We start from the raw sequence: 19472 nt of genomic DNA, 5'->3' as shown, positions 1-19472 counted from the left end.
TAGTCTTCACTTAATTTTATTTTGAATATCCTTATTCAAATTTCCAATTTTTTTTCATTTATTCTTTTTTTCTACATGTTTGTCTGTTAAATATATATTAAAATAAAGAAGAAAAAGTAGAATAGTTTTAAGATATTCCTGATTGCTATATTTACAATTATCTCTAATGAGGTTTTAAGACTAGTTGCTTGATTGCCAAGAATCAAAGCCAATGTTTGGTTAGTTACTCTATTTGCCTGGATAAAGATGAACTTAGATCCAACTGGGATGCTTCCATCCATCTTGGTAATTATACGTCAGAGATAGAAAAACAGTATAAATAAATTGCTTTCATGCTGTCTTTTACCAAGTATGTATTCCTTTAGGATTAGAAAATGCTAACATTCTTATCATACAGCAGATTTGGGACATGGAATCTCAAAATAATTTAAATCAAATCTCAAAGACGTACAGTATCAGTTCTTTCAGAGAATCTTGGAAGAGTTTCAAGCGGTTTACTTGTGCTCATTTAATTATCTCAAGTATTGATAGGCATTTTCTAGAGCCTGTGTGCATGTGATCCCCTTGGTGTTTCTGTGTGAATCAGGTAATTGAGTCAATTGTTCATGTCCTTTTACAACGTGAATTTAGTCTACAGTAGTGGCCAAACTTGTGGAAACCTTTTGGGAAAAGTGTATTTTCTAAAACTAGCTAATAACACCACTGTTTTTTTGGAGTAGTACCATAAAATTATATATCAATGGAAAGATAATTTAATCAAGAATGTAACGCAATAACTTTTATGAAGGATTTGCTATTAGAATAGCAGTTACAGTATAAAGAAGTGAAACATGTAGAAAAAACAAGATATACAAAAATTATCACATGTCAGTTAATATTTAGTTGGCTAACTTTTAGCATGAATTACAGCTTTACAACTTCTTCCCATGGAGTGAACCAAGTCTTTTAGTTCTGCAGCTGTTATAATGTGAAACCAAGATTGAATGATTGCTTCTATTACCTGGGTTTTATTGCTGGGTCGCTTCTGACTAACACGTTTCTTTAGTCGACTCCATAGATTTTCAATTGGGTTAAGGTCTGTGCTATTCCCAGATCATTCCAGCAGTGAAATATGATTATCTTGAAACTCCCCGGAAAAGTGGCCATCAAACCTCAAAAATACACTTTTCCCCAAAAGGTTTCCACAATTTTGGCCACTATTGTAACTGTTGGCTAAGATTCATTGAGCCTGTATTCAACAAGCTCCACTCTGACTAACCTCATATTCAATATTTAGTAATAAACAAGACTTTAAAGTTACATACTTAGTTGTCTAAAGAAATGTGCTATATTCCTGTTGCTCATACAGAATTAGTTATGTGCATCTTAGAGTAACATTTTGAAGACTAAACATACGGTATTCACAAATGAAGGCAAATATACGTGTCCCAGATTGGATCCTGCACTAAACATATTGATTCCTTTATCATTTATCAATATTCATTTATCAATATTCTTTTTCTTTGTTAACTTGCAATTAAAAGATTCTACAGACAAAAACAAGTAGCATTTTTCTTAATTTGCTTAATGTGCAGGGAAGTCTCAAAATGCAAAGAAGGGAAGACACTCACCTCTCTCTAAACAGCTTCCATGTTCTCTTCAGAAGAAAACCTGGAGAAAGTCAAAAACTGACAGGCTGGTGTCCTTCAGAATTTTTGAACTGCAACTTCCATCAATGAAAGCATCCTGGCAAATAGCAAGGGTGTATGGCATCTTTAGTTCAAAAAAAAAAATAGGAAAACTGTTCTCAATCTCAATCTCAATCAGAATAGATTGAGGTGGAATAGAGGTGGAAGGGACCTTGGAGGTCATCTAGTCCAACCCCCTGCTCAAGCAGGAGACCCTATAACCATGATGGCGAACCTAAGGCACGTGTACCAGAGGTGGCACGCAAAGCTCTCTCCGTGGGCGCCCGCACTGTCACCAGCTGCTCTTCTACTTTCCAGTGCTGGAGCACTGGAAAACCGCCGGAAAATGGCTCAGAAAATGGCCCCCAAAACAGGCCATTTTTCAGGCCATTTTTGGACCAAAACTGGCCTGAAATCAGGCTGAAAAATAGCCAAAAAACCAGGCATTTGTGTGCCGGACAGCTGCTCTTTTGGTTTCTGGCACCAGAGCACTGGAAAATGGCCTGGAAAATGGACGGAAAACTGCCCAAAAATGGCCAGAAAACGGCCCCCAAAACAGGCCATTTTCAGGCCATTTTTGGGCCAAAACTAGCCTGAAACTGGGCTGAAAAATGTCCCAAAACCAGGTATGTGCATGCTGGCCAGCTGGTCTTCGGGTTTCTGATGCTCTGGCATGGGCAGATAAATGCACATGCATGTGCGTTCGGGTTTGGGCATTCGGTGCCAAAAAGGTTCGCCATCACTGCGCTATAACATTTCAGACAAATGACTGTCCAATCTCTTCTTAAAAACATCCAGTGATAAAGCACCTACAACTTCTGACAACAAACGGTTCCACTGGTTGTTAGGAAGCCTGACTCTTAGGAAGCTAGTTCCAGGTTGCTTCTCTCCTTGATTAGTTTCATCCATTGTTTCATGTCCTGCCTACAGATCTTTTGGTAAATAAGTTGACCCCCTCCTCTTTTTGGCAACTTCTCAAATACTGGAACATTGCTATCATGTCACCACAATCCTTCTTTTTTCTAGACTAGCCAAACCCAAATCCTGCAGCCGTTCTTCATTTGTTTTAGTCTCCAGGTGTTTAATCATCTTAGTTGCTCTTCTTCGCATTTTTTCCAAAGTCTCAACATCTTTTCTGTACTGTGGTGACCAACCACAGTGTGGCCTTACTAAGACTTTATAAAATGGAAATAATACTTCACATGATTTTGATTATTCTATGCTTCTGTTTATACAACCAAGGATTGCATTAGCTTTTTTTGACTGCTGTTGCACACTGCTGGCTCATATTTAAGTGATTGTCCACTAGAACTCCAAGGGCCATCTCAGAGTTACTGTTTTTGAGCCAGGTTTAGCCTAATCTGTACTTTGGTTTTTCCTGCCTAAGTGTAAAACCTTGCTTTTCTCCACATTAAAGTTCATGTTGTAGGATAGGGCCCATTGTTCAAGTCTTTTTGGAATTCTTTCTCAGCGAAGTGTTGCCTTCCTTGAGTATATCTGAAAAAGTATATCTAAAAAAGGTCCATTGTTCAGGTTTGTCAAGATCTTTTTGGCTCCTAAGCTTGTCTTCCTGGATGTTGGCTATTCCTGCCCTCTTAGTGTCATTTTTACCTAGAATTTGTTTACTTAGTTTACCTGGTATTTGTACCTGATATTCTATTTACTTAACATCATTGATCCAATGGTAGCTTTTTTGTTTAACACTTCATTATGTATACCTCCAAATACTCCTGGGACAAAAACAAAGAAATTTTATTCTGCTTCTGCTTTCATGGCTGACTTTGCACTGAGAAATGGCATTATTGTACGATGTTAATGTTTAAATGATTTTTTTTTAAATAGCAAACAAAACACTTTTAGAGGTTAAAATCTCTTGTTACCGCTGTTTTGCTTCCTCTTGCTTTTGAAGTAGGCTTGCCAGGAAACTGATGATTCTACTTGCTTGCTTTTTGCTCGGCAAAGGGATTATGCTGTTATTTTCTAACAATTTTTACATAGAGAAAAAATCAAGATCATCCTGTTGGTACTAGGTCAGGTAATCATTATCTGGAATGTTGACAAAGCTGACAGTTATGTTTGTAATTCAATTGTTGCAACATCAAATAATGAATTTAATGTGTGCAGGTACAATTCCGAATCTGGCAACTACAAATAAAACTTTGATATTGTATGAAATCATCTAAACCGTGGTCTTCGGTAAAGTAACACTGAGCTATGAGTTATCAGTTATAATCCCAAAGGTATTTTTTCAAGAAGCAATTAGACTTTCTGTTTTTTCTTTGAAGACCTTTCGCTTTCATCCAAGAACCTTCTTCAACTCTGACTGGATGGTGGGGAATGGAAGGATTTATACTCCTTGCAGGCAGCTGATCATTTGCATACTTTTAGCAAGTAATTAAGGTCACCTGGAGGTTTATGTCTGTCATCAGGATCATCTGAGTGGTGCAAATGGGTGTGGAGCCTTCTTGGAACTGTTGAAAGGACTGTGTTGTAGACTGGAGATAGATGATGTCATATCCCTCCCCCTCTATTAACAGAAGGCTGTTCTTTCAAAAGTACTTTTGGGACAACCAGGACCTGGATGACTGAGAATCTCCATAGATATCAGTTATAATGCAAGAAAGAACGAACTGCAGCACTAGATGATGATGATGATGATGATGATGATGATTCTTCTTCTTCTACATCTTCTTGAGGAATGGTTTTATTTTTTAGCTGTATCAGGGGTCCTTAGTGCTCTTTGAGTTTGGTTGTTTTCATGCATACATTTCATTACCCAAAGTATGTAACATCATCAGTGCTAGGCCAGCGTTAGCACTGCTGATATTGCCTAGTTTGGGTAATGAAATATCTGCAGCAACCAAGCTCAGAAAGCACCAAAGACCCTCATTATAATCCTGATCTACAAATATATTCAGTGTTATCATTACAACATGTGCTATGTTCTATTAATCAATAGAGTATAGCTTCTGTAATAATTTGCCTTTAACTCAAGAAATTAATACAAGAAGTTGCCTTACATCAGATGATCATATTATTGATCCATTTTTCTCAATAGAATCTATCTACACTGATCAGATGCAGCTCCCAAATTTTTCAAGGTTCTGTTTGGCACTATCCTGTAATGCTGGTGAAATCTGTGAATTTAGGCATGTTGTGTCTGAGTGAATTATGTCCACTCTTCTAAGAAGAGTTCAATTTGGACTTCTTTTTAAGGCCTGGTTTCTTCATATTATATCTAGTAAGTAGGCTTTTTTCCTCAGTATGTTATTAATTCTTGCAAGATGGTAACCTACATAATTTATATACCAATCTTCTTCCTCTGGAACTATCAAAGTGCTGTTAAAATTGTTCTTAATTCAATACTCAAATCCTCTTTTTAAAATCAGTTTATAAGATCCTGTGATTGAAGGAGAACCAGTTTGATGTAGTGGTTAAGGCACTGAACTAGAAATTAGGAATCCATGAGATCTAATCCCACCTGAGGGGCAAGTCAGCTGGGTGATTGTAGGCCAGTCACTGTGAGCTCTAGGACGAAAGCAATGGGAAACTATTTTTGGGAAAAAAATGTTTCTGTAAACTGCATAAACTGTCCATGTAGTCACCAGAATTCAAGGCACAGCACACCCAAGAAAGGAAATAGTAGAAACAGTCAACATCAATGTGTCACACCAGAATGTTAATATATTTTACATAGGATGAGTCCCAATATCTTTCAGCTTAGTAAACTTGTAATTTTGCCATCAAGTCTAATATTTTAAAAATCTCTTTTTTATATTATTCTTCCTAGTTGCAATCTTTATACTGAATATTTCCTAGTGTACAAAGAATGTGAGTAAAAGAAAAAAAGCTTTCAGTTTCTACAAATGGGCAAAAATATGTGTTGTCAACTCTGGAACAGTGGATACAATACATCTCTGGTGCCATATATCATATAATGATATCATTTTCTGACACTTCAGGAAATACATGTTTTCTTCTGTCACCATCATTTTCTTATTAGAAACTGGGGAAGTGCCCATTTTTGAGTGTTAAATTCTTTTTTTTTCCTCAGCCACTAGTTACACTTATTCCCTTGTTAGACCACAGATATGCAGTTTCCATTATTTTTCATTCTTTTTTCCAAAACATTCGTTTTTTCCCAACCTTGGAAAAATCTTTATTTTCTATTTCTGGCTTTATTTTCTATTTCTGATAATAAATTCCCTATTAGAAGACAAAATATGGGTTCCGTAACTAATATAAATATGAGAGATTGTGATGAAAAGTTAGAAAAATAACATTTCTGTTTTTCTGGCATGGCATAATGGTGTTTGTGATTCATTATATTTCTCCTAGTACATAGGTTAGGGACTTGTTTAGTTTCTGTAAGAATCATTACTGCTGTCATAATAATACTCTTTGTAACATGGTATTTCATATCCCTCAGCTGAAAGGCTAGGACTGGAGAGATAGTTTTTTTAAAGTATATTTTAGGAAGAATTTAATTTACTGGGTGCATTTCTGAAAAAAGCACTAAGTTTCAGTCATTATTCTTATTTTCTAAAAATGTTTGACCCACTGGTGTATTTGGAAATAAATATGAGGCCAGAATCAGAGTCAAATTGAGGTGTTCTGTTTTCCCATCTTTTAAATTATCTCTCTAGCTATTTGTCATAGGTGGAGTTTGGAGAAGCTCAAATGATGGTGTATCAGCAGACATAATGCCCTCGGTATATTGCTTATTTTGTTAAGCCATTGGATCCAATATGAGAGAAAGATAAAGGAGAGAAAAATATTATGAACGAATAAATCATATGAGTTAGTGTGAATTCCTTAATTGAACAATATCTGAAGACCACAGCCTGACTTCTTTAAATGTTGAACTTCAAAATACTTAATCAAATTTTAATGTAGGTTACTTTGCTGGGTGCTGTTTTTGGCTTACACAGTAATGATATTATCTATATATACTGTGTATTCATACAGACATTTTCTTTTCACACACAGAAATGTTATATAAAATCATAAAAACAATCAAAATGTGATAAAGTTAGGTTAGAAATTTATTAGAAACATAATAAATAAGAAAAATAAAAATATATAAATCTTTTATAAAGATTTTATAAAGATTATAAAAATCTTTTATAAAGAAGAAGAGGAAAACAGGAGGAGGAAGAGCTACTATCTGGTATTCTGGGTATAACTCATCACCATCATCTTGAATATGAAGAAGAGTCAGTACCATGGATTAATAAGTGACCTGAAAGGAATGTTATCCTTTCTACTACATTTCTTGAAATTAAAAAAAACGAAGACAATAAACCTGCATTCAGCTAAAATAACATTTTGTATTGTATTGGTGGGAAAAATCAAAGTTTTATAATGGGCATGACCAAGTCCTATTGACTGATTAGGCCAAGGGGTGAAATGCTACCAGTTTGGATGAGTTTGGACGAACTGGTAGTAATAAAAGCTACCAGTTCGGTTAACCGGTAGTAAAAAATGCTATCAGTTTGGATGAAATGATATTTCTGACGATCAGCTGTGCCACACGATTTATATTCACTAGAAAGCAGGAAATCCTACTTTCTAGTGAATCTAAATCACGTGGCACAGCTGTTTCCCCTCCCCTCGCTGTTCTACTTACGTTAGGAAAGGGTTCTTAAGCCTCCTTTTCAACACTGCGTGCATGAAGCACACATTTGGCAAGCACCGCACATGCACGCACACGGAGTACCGGTAGCAAAGTGAACCGACAGAGCATTTCACCCCTGGACCTACCTAATTATCAGTTTGAGGGGGTCTTAATTTTATTATATGATTAATTCAATATTAGAAAACTAATAATATGCAGAAGAAGAAGTGGGAGAACCTAAGGGCAGGGGTCAAAAAAGGAATCAGCCTAGAATTTCTATATAGCCACATATGGACTAAGTCCAACCTGCCCTTGAATTGGGTTATCCTGTAGTGCTAACTAGTAGTTGATTCCTGTGCATAGCCATGAGTAACTAAATCAGTTTAATTGGAACTTCGCATGTGGTCCTGCTCTTTTGTGTCTGGCATTAGATCACTCTAAGAAAAACAATTGTTTCAGTTTGGGGGGAGGGGTTCCTACATACTCCTATTTTTTGGACCATTAATTTCAGCATCAAAAGTAACAGAGAAATGATGAGATTGATAGAATATGCATGGAAAGAAAGAATCAGGAAGGGATCTCAAACTTTATATCCTCTAATTTCTCAAAATTTAAAAGTGCTTTGGAAGAAAGTGCTGTATGTCTGAAAAATTATTTCTGGGGCAGTGTGCTCATTTTGCAATTCAAGTGAGTTCTTCATTAATCCTTAATATGGAATTTTTATTATGGCAAACATACACTTTTTCATAACTAGAGTCAGTGAGCTTATGGATTGCAAGCTTTATGTGACCTTATAGCAACAGATGTCAAAATCTGAATCCATGATTTACTATAGCAGGATATTAGGTTAAATGTCAGCAAATCAAAAACATATTAAAATAGAAGCATTTAGCAAAGGAAAAGATCTATTATTATCCCCTAATCTACACAAGAAATAAAGTTTATCCTCCCTTCTACTATTAATTTTGGAACGCGAAGAAATTCTTTAAAAGTATAGATACTACTGAGTAATGGTAAATTCTTTTTCTAAAAATAAATATGTTATACAGACCTCTAGCGGTCAAATCCTGTATTTGTTGAGAAGTACATTTTGAACCAAATGAAACCATTTTATTCTTTGTAATATAAGTACCTTCATTTTCTACTGAAATCATCTTCAGGGAACAAATATAGAAGATTCTAGTTGAAAATAACTTTATTTTTTCAACTGTCTCTAGCCCTGCTTCCAGCAGATATTTTCACACAAAGCAATCAAAATTGCATTTATTTGAAGGTATCAGAAGTTTTATTTTTTTCAAACTTGCACAAAGGTTTTTAAATAGTCCCTCCAACAGCATCCCATGCATAACAGCCAGAGGGCCCCTTCAAAGGCACCCCATGATGGTTGGTGGCAAAAATAGAACAATCTTGCTTCCCCTGAGAGCTTTAGTTACCTACATTTAAGCTATTTTGCTTCCTGGATAGGTTAAACATTTTTTAAAAAACACCTCTTAAAATTCTGCTTTCTTAAGTCAGATCTTCCAATCTTTTTATGCTAATATAATGGAGGAACAAAAGGATAAATGATATTGCTTTTCTACAATGTTGTGGTTCAGTAATTAGCAATTTGGTAAAAGCTATTTTTTCAAAGGATACTACAAGAGTAAAGTTAGAATCTTGAAGTGGGGTTGATGTCAACCTTTGCCCCAAACTGGAATCCCGACAAATAATATCTTCTCCTCACTCAAATGCACCTGCTATTTGTCTTGAGGGAACAGCTTCCATGGAAGTCAAATGAAGCTTGCCCAGTGGTGGGATTCAAAATTTTTTACTCCTGGTTCTGTGGGTGTGGCTTGGTGGGCATGGCAGGGGAAGGATACTGTAAAATCTCCATTTTCAGGCCACTCCAGGGGAAGGATACTGTAAAATCTCCATTCCCTCCCCACTCCAGGAGAAGGTTATTGCAAAATCCCCATTTCCTCCCAATTAGCTGGGACTGGGGAGGCAGAAAATAGATGGGGGTGAGGCCGGTCAGAGGTGGTATTTACCAGTTCTCTGAACTATTCAAAATTTCCACTACCGGTTCTCCAGAACTGGTCAGAACCTGATGAATACCACCTCTGAGCTTGCCCCATCTTTCAGTATGAAGGTGCACATGGGAACCAAAATAAATTAGAACAGGCAAAATAAAATAAAGTCCTATCACACATATTTCTCACCACAATTAAGGGAGATGCCATCATGTCAGCTCATTGAGGTAGACCAGATTAGGAAAACAAAATAATGAATGCTACTAATTGTATCCAAAGGTTATAGTAACAGAATCTTGCAAGTCTGAATGGCCCCCTCCCTCTACCTTCCAGTGAACTAGGAAGGGAAATGCTGAGACACTTTCTCCATTCCCATTCCTGCTTTGGATTCAGATTTACCTTATTTATCTTGGTTGTGGCTCTTTCTCTGGTTTCTCAAGGTTACAAGCTAAAAGATTTAGCTGCTTTAAAGAGTTGTAGATTGGTACTACATACATAGAAAGACTTTTAGAATCAGATTCAGAAATGCTGCAAATGCCTGGAATACATCCCCATTCCTTTTATAAACACTTTCACACGGTTTCACGAATGGTTTCATAACTAGTTTGATCCCCAGAGAAAAGAGAAAATGTATAGAGACAGTGAGATCATTTGCTCACATTAATACAACCTCAGACATGACAGGGTAAGTCCCCCACCCCCCAGTCTAGTTGGGCTTCAAATACAAGATTGTCTCTTCAAGTTCAGCAAGACCTCATTCATACCTACCACTGATGTCATCATTAGTGGTGTTTAATCTGTCCTGCAGCTTCCTAGTGGGTTTTTATGTCTAGTATTTCATCTATGTATGTTGCCTCAGATACTTTAAGGCAGAGAGGAAATCAAGGTATGAACAATTTCCTGTGGATAAAAGAAGCAGCAGTTAGCATTTCTGAATGTGAAAATAAAATAAGTTGAATTGTTCTCCAAGCCAAAAATTAGGTCTTGTGTTAACTTTTTATCCCTTTTACTCTTAACCCTTCTCATAGGGTGCTTTGTCTTACAGAGATGAAGTACTGAAATAAAAATGGTTCAAATCAATCAGCACATCAATTCAATAAGGATGATATTAAAACAGAAGCTACTCTTAGAAGTCACAGTGGAGCAGTATAGGGTTAGGGTTATTATTGCTTAAAGTAAAGACTTAAAAGTATGTTTATAATAAAATATATTGTTCCAAACTGATGCTAAGCCAAATTAACTGCAGAACCATTATATACTCTGCAAGTAATGAATGGACTTAACTGCATCAAAATCTAAATTTTGATCCCATATGTGACGTGATAAAGGAACAGGAAACTATTCATGTTCTGTTTCACTATTGTTATTCACTTTTCTTTCACAAATAATGCTGGCCAATCATAAATTATTCTAATTAATTACAACTGAATTTCTGCTGAAATTTAACACAAAGTCATTAGGGTGAATCCAGTTTTCTCTCCTGATGACATGGATAAATCCAAGCAGCTATGAATTAATTGCAAAACTGAACAGCTTCATAATCTCAACCAAATTGTGCAAGAACTTGCTGGGAAGAAAGTGATGAATGTCCTTCTTTATCTCCAGTTTTATTTTGCTTAAAGTCATATTCCCAAATATTTTCTATTCTCCTTAAAGAAATTGTAGAAAAGTTTAAATCATACATGAGAATTATTTTATGCCAAAAATATATAAAAAATAAGGCTATAATTTTATTCCATTTTCACAAGAGCAAATATTTAGAGATTTGGCAGTGAAATAGTCCTTCAGGTAAGATGTTCGGGTGACCTTTTTACAATGCGTATCCACTTACTGTCAAGAAGGCCCTTGTTGGAAAGCAAATGCTGAAAAATTATTTTTCCTTGAAATCTGGCTTACAATCCTTGCTTACGTGATTGCTATTAATGAAGTTGTCACAGGAAGCTGCAGCCACCAGTATCTCATCTTGTTTTTCATTTCAGCAAAGTGCTGTTTACCTTATAGAGAGGCCCAGCATCCTTCTCCGTTATCTCAGGCAGTTTAATTAGAAGGTATGATCATCCAACATAGGAAATGAGCATAGTGCTAAATAATAGTTGGTGGAACAGTATGAAGCAACAGCATATTCTCATCAGTGACTTATTATAATCATTGCAATTATAAAAAGAAAAGAAAAGGTCAGCCAGGACAGTTATATACAACAGGGATTAGCAGCTCTCCATATAATTTGATGAAAGACTGAGCCTTCAATGATCATCACATTTGATGCCCCTTGAATGAGGGCTTTTGACAAAGATTACTTTTACCTCTCAGTGTTAGGCAGGTCAGGCCACAATCTAACACTGTTTCCAAGCTTCCAACTGGCATTTATGGAAAAATCTACCACAACAATTCACGCAAGTTGAAATAGTACAGAAACAGCAATTTGGTAACTTTAGTTTTGAAGTTTGTCACAATATTTACCCATCTTAAAAAGTAGACATTTCACGAGAATTGTATTTTATCTGAGCATGATATGGGAAGCTTCTTATACTGGCTGATCTCAAAACTCATACATGTGGCTTATTTGGTTTGGCTAAGTAGAGTGCAAACTATGATTTCTGGCTCATGTATGCTATTCAGTCCAAGGGACTCACAGGAGTCTTCTCCAGCATCATAGCTCAAAGCCCTCAATTCTTTGGCACTCAGCCTTCCTTATGGTCCAACTTTCACAACCATACATTGCAACTGGGAAAACCATAGCCTTGACTATACGCACTTTTGTTGGCAGGGTGATGTCTCTGCTTTTTTGTATGCTGTCTAGATTTGCCACAGCTTTCCTCCCCAGGAGCAAGCGTCTTTTAATTTCTTGGCTGCAGTCCCCATCTGCAGTGATCTTGGAGCCCAGAAAAAAAAAAAATCTGTCACTACCTCCATTTCTTCCCCATCTATTTGCCAGATATTGAGAGGACCGGATGCCATGATCTTAGTTTTCTTAATGTTGAATTTCAAGCCAACTTTTGCACTCTCCTTCTTCACTCGCATCAAGAGGCTCTTTAGTTCTTCTTCGCTTTCTGTCATTAGAGTGGTATCATCTGCATATCTGTTTGAGGGATTTAGTAACATTTTGATTTCTCCTTTATATTAAGAAAAATCATTTGAGGTAGCCTACTTAGATTTTTACTGAATAAATAAGATGGGGTGATGATCATGTAGCTTCAAAAAATTTTCACTGAAAGGCTTAGACTTTCAATTTTCATCCCAGATTTATTGCCAGTCAGTAACTGTCTGCGATCTTGCAATCTCCTGACGATAGCAGGGCCATGAAATTAGCCAAGTTTTAATAAAAACCTTGGGGTTGTTGTTGTTGGGAGCGTCTGCACAGACCCAAGCTAGAAACTGGGGACTGTGGAAACTGGCTGCCCTTGGGGTATCTCTGGTATCATTAAGGAGCTTCTGGCAGCTTGTAAGAGATTTAGATATCATCTTGCTTGGTACGTTTGCTTTTTATGTTTTGCTTTTTAATCCTGTTTGCCTGAGCAAACAATAAAGCTTAACGCCCCTTTATTCACTTGTATGCTTATTGTCTCTGGATCCAAAAGAAACTATTGCCTGAGCACCTGAGAACTGGCCTGATATTGGCAAAGCATCTTCTTACACTGAGCTGGAAGCATTGCAAAGAATTTCTGCATGTGTTCACTTCAATGCAAATGAAGACTCCTCACAGTCAAAAATGCTACTTTGTCTAGCATTCATACATCACTGTTTGAGTATACAGAGGTGGATAATCATCCTACTGGAATTAACAGTATTAATGATTTCTGACACTGTTGATTCACACATTTGTTCTTTTTATCTTCTACTCAGAGGTGGGTTTCAGCAGGTTCTGAACAGTTCTGGAGAACCAGTAGCAGAAATTTTGAGTAGTTCGGAGAACCGGTAGTAAAAATTCTGACTGGCCCTGCCCCCATCTATTCTCTGCCTTCCGAGTCCCAGCTGATTGGGAGGAAATGGGGATTTTGCAGTATCCTTCCCCTGGATTGGGGAGGGAATGGAGATTTTACAGTATCCTTCCCCTGCCATACCCACCAAGCTATGTCATGCCATGCCACGCCCACCAAGCCATGCCCACAGAACCAGTAGTAAAAAATTCTGAAACCCACCACTGCTTCTAATATACTGTTTTATTTCGAGGGAGGGAGGGAGGGAGGGAGGGAGGGAGGAAAGAAAGAAAGAAGGAAGGAAGGAAGATTTGAATAATTCCTGTCTCTTTTTCTAAAATGAAATCTGTTTGTTACAGGCAATCAGCAAAATGACAGCATAATATGAACTCTGATCAAAGAAGGCACAAATAAACTAAGTGTCCTTTCTTAATTTCTTTAGGTTAATTAAATATTCAGCTTTGCAAGGTTTTCAACATTGAATTCCTGATAATAATTAATCACATTGTGATTTACCAAACAGAGAGATTTTTTAAAATGTAATATATCGGTAAAAGAAAAAGGTCAAGGCCAAAATGTATTATTTGCAAGAAGGTAACAAATTTTCACAATGCATGTTCTAATGAAAGTAGAACCTCAACTGATTGCTTTACTTGAGCCAGGTTTAATCCCAATTGTATTTTGATTAGCTAAAATCAATGCTGTTAAATAATCTGCCACTGCAGGTGACATTCTAAATAGAGCAAAGAATCATTTATAATAATGTGAAATTCTTTACTTTTAAACATATTTCATACATTATTTAGGGTTTTTTAAACATTTTTTCCTGATTGGTGCTAGGCAAATTAAATGGATCTTAAGTAGATATTGCTGTTTTTAAAGGGGGAACGTTGTGATTTTTATTATTTTTAGAAGGAAAAGGAATAACTTAGTGCAAAACAAAAGTATTTTCAGAGCTGTCATGTACCATCCTATCTCCTTTAGCTGACATCTTGATTTTTCAATTAGGTAAGAATATATATTGATTAATTCTTACTCTTTGTACAGTACTTGTTTTTCAATTTTTTATACTAGTGCTATTGCTGTGAATTTCAGAGCAACACATTTCTTTTGAAATGTTAGAAGTTCCCTTTTGATATAAAAATCCAATTTGGATTTAGCAGTGGTTCCTCCAGGCAGCTTAGGTACTGGGCTGTTGTATCTGAAAGATATGAAAAATGTCAAATAAATAACTGCCAAGGTTAAGGTAAGATAAGGTTATGAATATATCTCATTGTTACCTTATCATGGGGAAATTATACAGGTGTTACTTTTTAGGACTCCATGATGTCAAATGAAAATTCTTAAACAACAAACAGTAGCAATCAGTATAAATTATTAAGAGCAGCTTGGTGTTCTGCACATATTGTAAATCACAACTGACTGTCATAGGAGTTGTGTTCTACAAGTGTTGGGAGTTGTAGTCAAAAATATTTTGAAGAACATCATGTTGAGTTGAAGGCTCAGGCATTTTAGAGCTCACTCAGAAAAGCACCTGTAAAATGTAAAATGAAGAAAAATAGTTCCCATGTTCTCTATTTAAGTTTAAAATATAGAACAAGCATGTGATGTTTTCAACTCCTTTCCAAAATCCTAAGTATTAACTTTGCATATTTTTTGTGAATCTGTCTCTGAGTGAATTGTTCATGTGAATTTTCCTCCATTAGCAAAGTTTCCTATGTGATGGTTGATAATTCTTAGAGTTGAAGTCCAGGATAACAGAGAGCAATATATTGGGAAAGGCTAGTTTATGGCATGCTACATTCAAAGGATTACATTTTATTAAATGGATTTTATTTATTTATTCTGCTTCATATAGTGATTGGTCGTTTTCAGACTATTAGAAGATGGGCAAAGATGCAAAGTTCACTTAAAAAGAAATTCATTCAATCAACCCAACATTAAAAATCAGCCACAGGACTAGTCCTCCACTTACTAATAACTCATAAATGCACTCTCAAACCAACCTACAGTTTCTCTAAAGAGTATTTTCTATCTGCAGCAGTGGTGGGTTCCTCCCAGTTCGGCCCGGTTCTCCCAAGCCGGTAGCGGTGATGATATGATGTCACCGAACCAGTTCTGGGCCCCCCATGCCCCCCACCCCCCCCACTCACCCCCCCCCCCCGTTATTCTTACCCTTTATTTGGCCCCACTCCTAATCTATTGCTGCCTCCTGAGTCCCAGCTGATGGCTAGAGCGAAAAAAACTGTTTAAACTCTTGCCGCGGGGCTTCAAAGGGCCGTCCTACAGCTGATCAGTGGTAAAAGAAAACAAATGAGTAGATCGGTCCCTGCAAAAATACATGAGTAGATCAGCGCCTGCAAAAATAAGTGGGTAGATCAGTACAGCTCTGCAAGCAGTTAAAAGCCTGGTAGACCAGTACCTCTGCTAAATCCTAAATAATTGTCACATGACCATCAAGCCATGCCCACAAAATAAGCCATGCCCACAGAACCGATAGTAAAAAAATTTAGAACCTACCCCTGATCTTCAGGTTTCAAAGTATTACTGCTTGGTATTGTGAACCTGAAGCTTACAGAGTCAGAACTAAATATGGTTCATTTTTAACATAGCCAATAGCTGACCGTAAAGAACACCTTCTCTTTCAAACTGGAGAAATATCCAAAGCTTCCAGTGCTTTGTGAATTAATAAATCATCCCTCCTTCTTTTCCTTCATAAAAAGAGAAGAAAATAAGTTCCTTGTATCCACTCACAATATCCCTATTTTGCCAGCTAGTAGATCAGCTGACAGTTGGGACCAGATGGCTGCTTCCCTCTGCTAATGGCAGTGTAAAACTGCCAACCTTGATTTTTTCCCCTAGAAATCCAGATAAAGATTTTTGATTAAAATCAATCACATCGCAAATTACTGGATGGTACACACAATAGTGTAACTGCAGAAAATGTGCTGTGTTCACACACCCAACATATTTAATCTTGTCTCTGACTCAACCATTTCTGAATTCATGCGGTATTTTGAAGTCACTAGTCAATCTGTGTTTGCAAAAGTAGCTAAGCCATAAAAATCCCAACCAAGCTTAACACTAATCACTTTATACAAACATTGTCACTAGGCCCTGGATAAGAATGGGGTGTGGACACAGGCAGGAAAGAATTATCTTAATGTCTGCTAAACTTGTGTGATCTCAGACAATGCCTTTAGAGAGCATTAAAATGCACATTTAATTGTGTTCTTTGTCTTTGTATTCCAAGACCAACCAGAGAAACTTTTTTGGATGCTTCCTAAATCCATTCCTAATGTAACAGATACAGAACTCTAAGGTATTTGGAATCTAGCAGTTGTGCTATATTTAATTTTTGCATTGATAACAGAACACTGGACAACATCTCATTTATTTACAGTGCTGCAGTGTGTCCAGATTACAAGGTCACCTTTTGTTCTAGTGCGAAGCCTTTAAAAAAAAGCATAGGTTATACCTAAATTCAAGAAATATTTACTATTATTTAGGCCACAGAGTTCAATCTAAGGCTAAAATCCTATATACTAATTAACCTGATATACCAACAAATAGATGAATGGGAAGAAACCATAAAATGCAATGTAATATTAAGCAAAAGTGTTGTTTCAGGGATATCGCTGGGTGTAGATAGCTACTTTAATATGGTCTTTGCCCAATTACAGTTTATATGCCAAAAGAGAGAAAACTACTGGATAATCTAACCATCAAAGAAATCTGATATATTATAGCAGTTTAAAGATCTAATAAAATGGTGTTAAGGAGCAGTCAAGTAAGTGCTTTTAATACATTGAACTAACAAACAAGAATAATGACCTTTTAATTTTTCCTTCTCAGGTGCTGTTGGTATCAGTTTCCCACACAGCCTCTAACAGAACTGATCACAATGATTCTAAATATTTCTGCAGAAGAGACCGATAAAAAGAACCCCATTGACTGCCCTTCTATGGGAAGACACAGCTACATTTTTGTTATGGTTCCGACCGTTTACAGCATCATCTTCATCATTGGTATATTTGGAAATAGCCTGGTTGTGATTATCATCTACTTTTACATGAAGCTGAAAACTGTGGCCAGTGTATTTCTGCTTAATTTAGCCCTGGCAGATCTGTGTTTCCTAGTAACTTTACCATTATGGGCAGCTACAACAGCCATGAAGTACCATTGGCCTTTTGGCAACTGCTTGTGTAAGATCGCTTCAGTTGCAGCAACCTTCAATATGTATGCCAGCGTCTTTCTCTTGACGTGCCTCAGCGTAGATCGTTACTTAACAATAGTGCATCCCATGAAGGCCCGCCTTCGACGCACAATGCTCGTTGCCCGGGTAACTTGCATCATTATCTGGCTGTTGGCAGTCGTTGCCAGCTTACCTGTTGGGATTCACCGCCGCGCATATGACCTTGAAAACGAAAACATCACAGTATGTGCTTTTTGGTATGGCACACGCAGGAATTCAACCAACCACATAACCATCAACATTGGATTAGGCCTATCCAAAAATATTCTGGGCTTCTTCATTCCTTTTCTGGTCATTTTAATAAGCTACATATTAATCTGGAAAACTCTGAAAAAGGCTTACCAATTTCAGAAGAATAACGGCAGAGGTGATGACATCTTTAAGTTGATTGTTGCAATAGTTCTGTTTTTCTTTTTTTCTTGGATTCCTCATCAAATATTTACTTTTATAGATGTGCTGATTCAGCTTGATTTGATTAAGAGCTGTGATATTGAAGATATTGTGGATACAGCTATGCCCTTCACAATCTGCTTAGCTTATTTTAACAACTGTCTAAATCCTGTCTTTTATGGCTTTTGGGGAAAGAACTTTAGAAAATACTTCCTTCGGCTACTCAAATACATCCCTCCAAATGTCAGGCATTCCAGTTTGTCAACAAAGATGACTTCGCTTTCATATCGACCCTCAGAAGACTTAATCCGCACTTCCAGAAAAAAAGGATCTCTGGTTGCTGAGTGATAGTATAGCAGCACATTTTTTGCTGTTAGTTGTTCAAAGCAACAATGCTCCTCTTCTACAGTGTTGGACCATCTGAAATACTTCATCCTTGTGAAAACTGGGGCTTACCTTCATTTCATGTTATGAAGAGGAACATCTTAAACAAAGAATGCAGGCATCATGCCTTCCAGGGTCAGAGCTTGGTGGGAAATAATGTGTGGTAGAACATCTAATCCAACTACATGTAGAAGAATCTCTGAAATTATCTTGCATTGCCTTATACATAGGTGGTATATAGACGACTTATTTCAGAGTCCAGAAAGAAAAGGTTTATTTCAAGAAAGTGAAAGAAGTCCCTGTGTAACTATAATCAAATCCTCCCTGTACTACATTTTATTACATACACCCATCTTCTTCAGAGCCTGAAAAGTGCCAGAACTGAACTCATGTATATCAATAATACCATAAAATTTTGAAATAAGAGTAAAAGTGTAATGCAATGTAGAATGAATCCACATTTAGATAAAATATTTTTCCATGTTCAAGTAACACTTGCTACATATACAACTAAATGTACCACATTCCAAATATAGCACTGTTTCTAAATGTAGTTGAACAAAAATTTCATTCTGAAGTTATTTCCCTCTCTATGAGCTCTTGGCAAAATATATCTATGGAAAGCGTCTGTTTACTTTCACACAATTTTAACTGCCTTTCAGAAGTACTTCACTACTATTGTTTATGTAGACAGTTCCTTTCAAAATGGGTGTTGATACAGAAACATTTTGATAATACAGCCTTTCCTAAACTGGTATCTTCTAGATGACCCAGGTTACAACTATAATGACTACTGTACTGTCAGCTCAGTGCAATGTATCTGGAAGACACTTTATAGGTCATAACCTGCACCTTGACCTATACTGAATTCAGAAGCAAACTGGCAACCAATACAACTTGCAGAGCAGAAGTTCAACATGCACCAGTCTTGGGATTCATAGAACTACCAGGACCATCACATTTTGCACCAGATTCAGTTCTAGATTCTTAGATTCAAAGGAGAGGGAAGTCACAGGACAACTTGATACACAGAAAATTTATCACAGATACTCAAATTTGAATGTGGTAAATGTGCATTTGGAAATCCTGGGAGATTGAACTCTATATATCTTCAAGTTGCCAAGTTTGACAACTACTACAGTAGAGCCAACCAAATATGGTGTGATGCCAAAAAGGCACTCATCCACCATCCCTATCAGCATAGACATTTGTGTGTGCACAAATAAATAGATA

General features: G+C 36.7%; 1 protein-coding gene across 1 annotated transcript in view; it reads left to right on the top strand.

The window, feature by feature from the left end:
* The window catches only part of AGTR1 (angiotensin II receptor type 1), a 42612-nt gene extending 23904 nt beyond the window's left edge, over window positions 1-18708 (top strand). The window contains exon 2 of the mRNA XM_070946372.1: window positions 17066-18708. Coding sequence (XP_070802473.1) covers window positions 17115-18203 — 1089 coding nt within the window. The 5' untranslated portion in view covers window positions 17066-17114 and the 3' untranslated portion in view covers window positions 18204-18708. The remainder of the gene's footprint in view (window positions 1-17065) is intronic.
* Window positions 18709-19472: the final 764 nt, after the last annotated feature.

This window comes from Pituophis catenifer, unplaced genomic scaffold, assembly GCF_029215685.1.
Source record: "Pituophis catenifer annectens isolate HBS135680 unplaced genomic scaffold, rPitCat1.0.hap2 SCAF_6, whole genome shotgun sequence".
Taxonomy (NCBI): domain Eukaryota; kingdom Metazoa; phylum Chordata; class Lepidosauria; order Squamata; family Colubridae; genus Pituophis; species Pituophis catenifer.
This window is presented reverse-complemented; position numbering and strand designations above follow the sequence as displayed.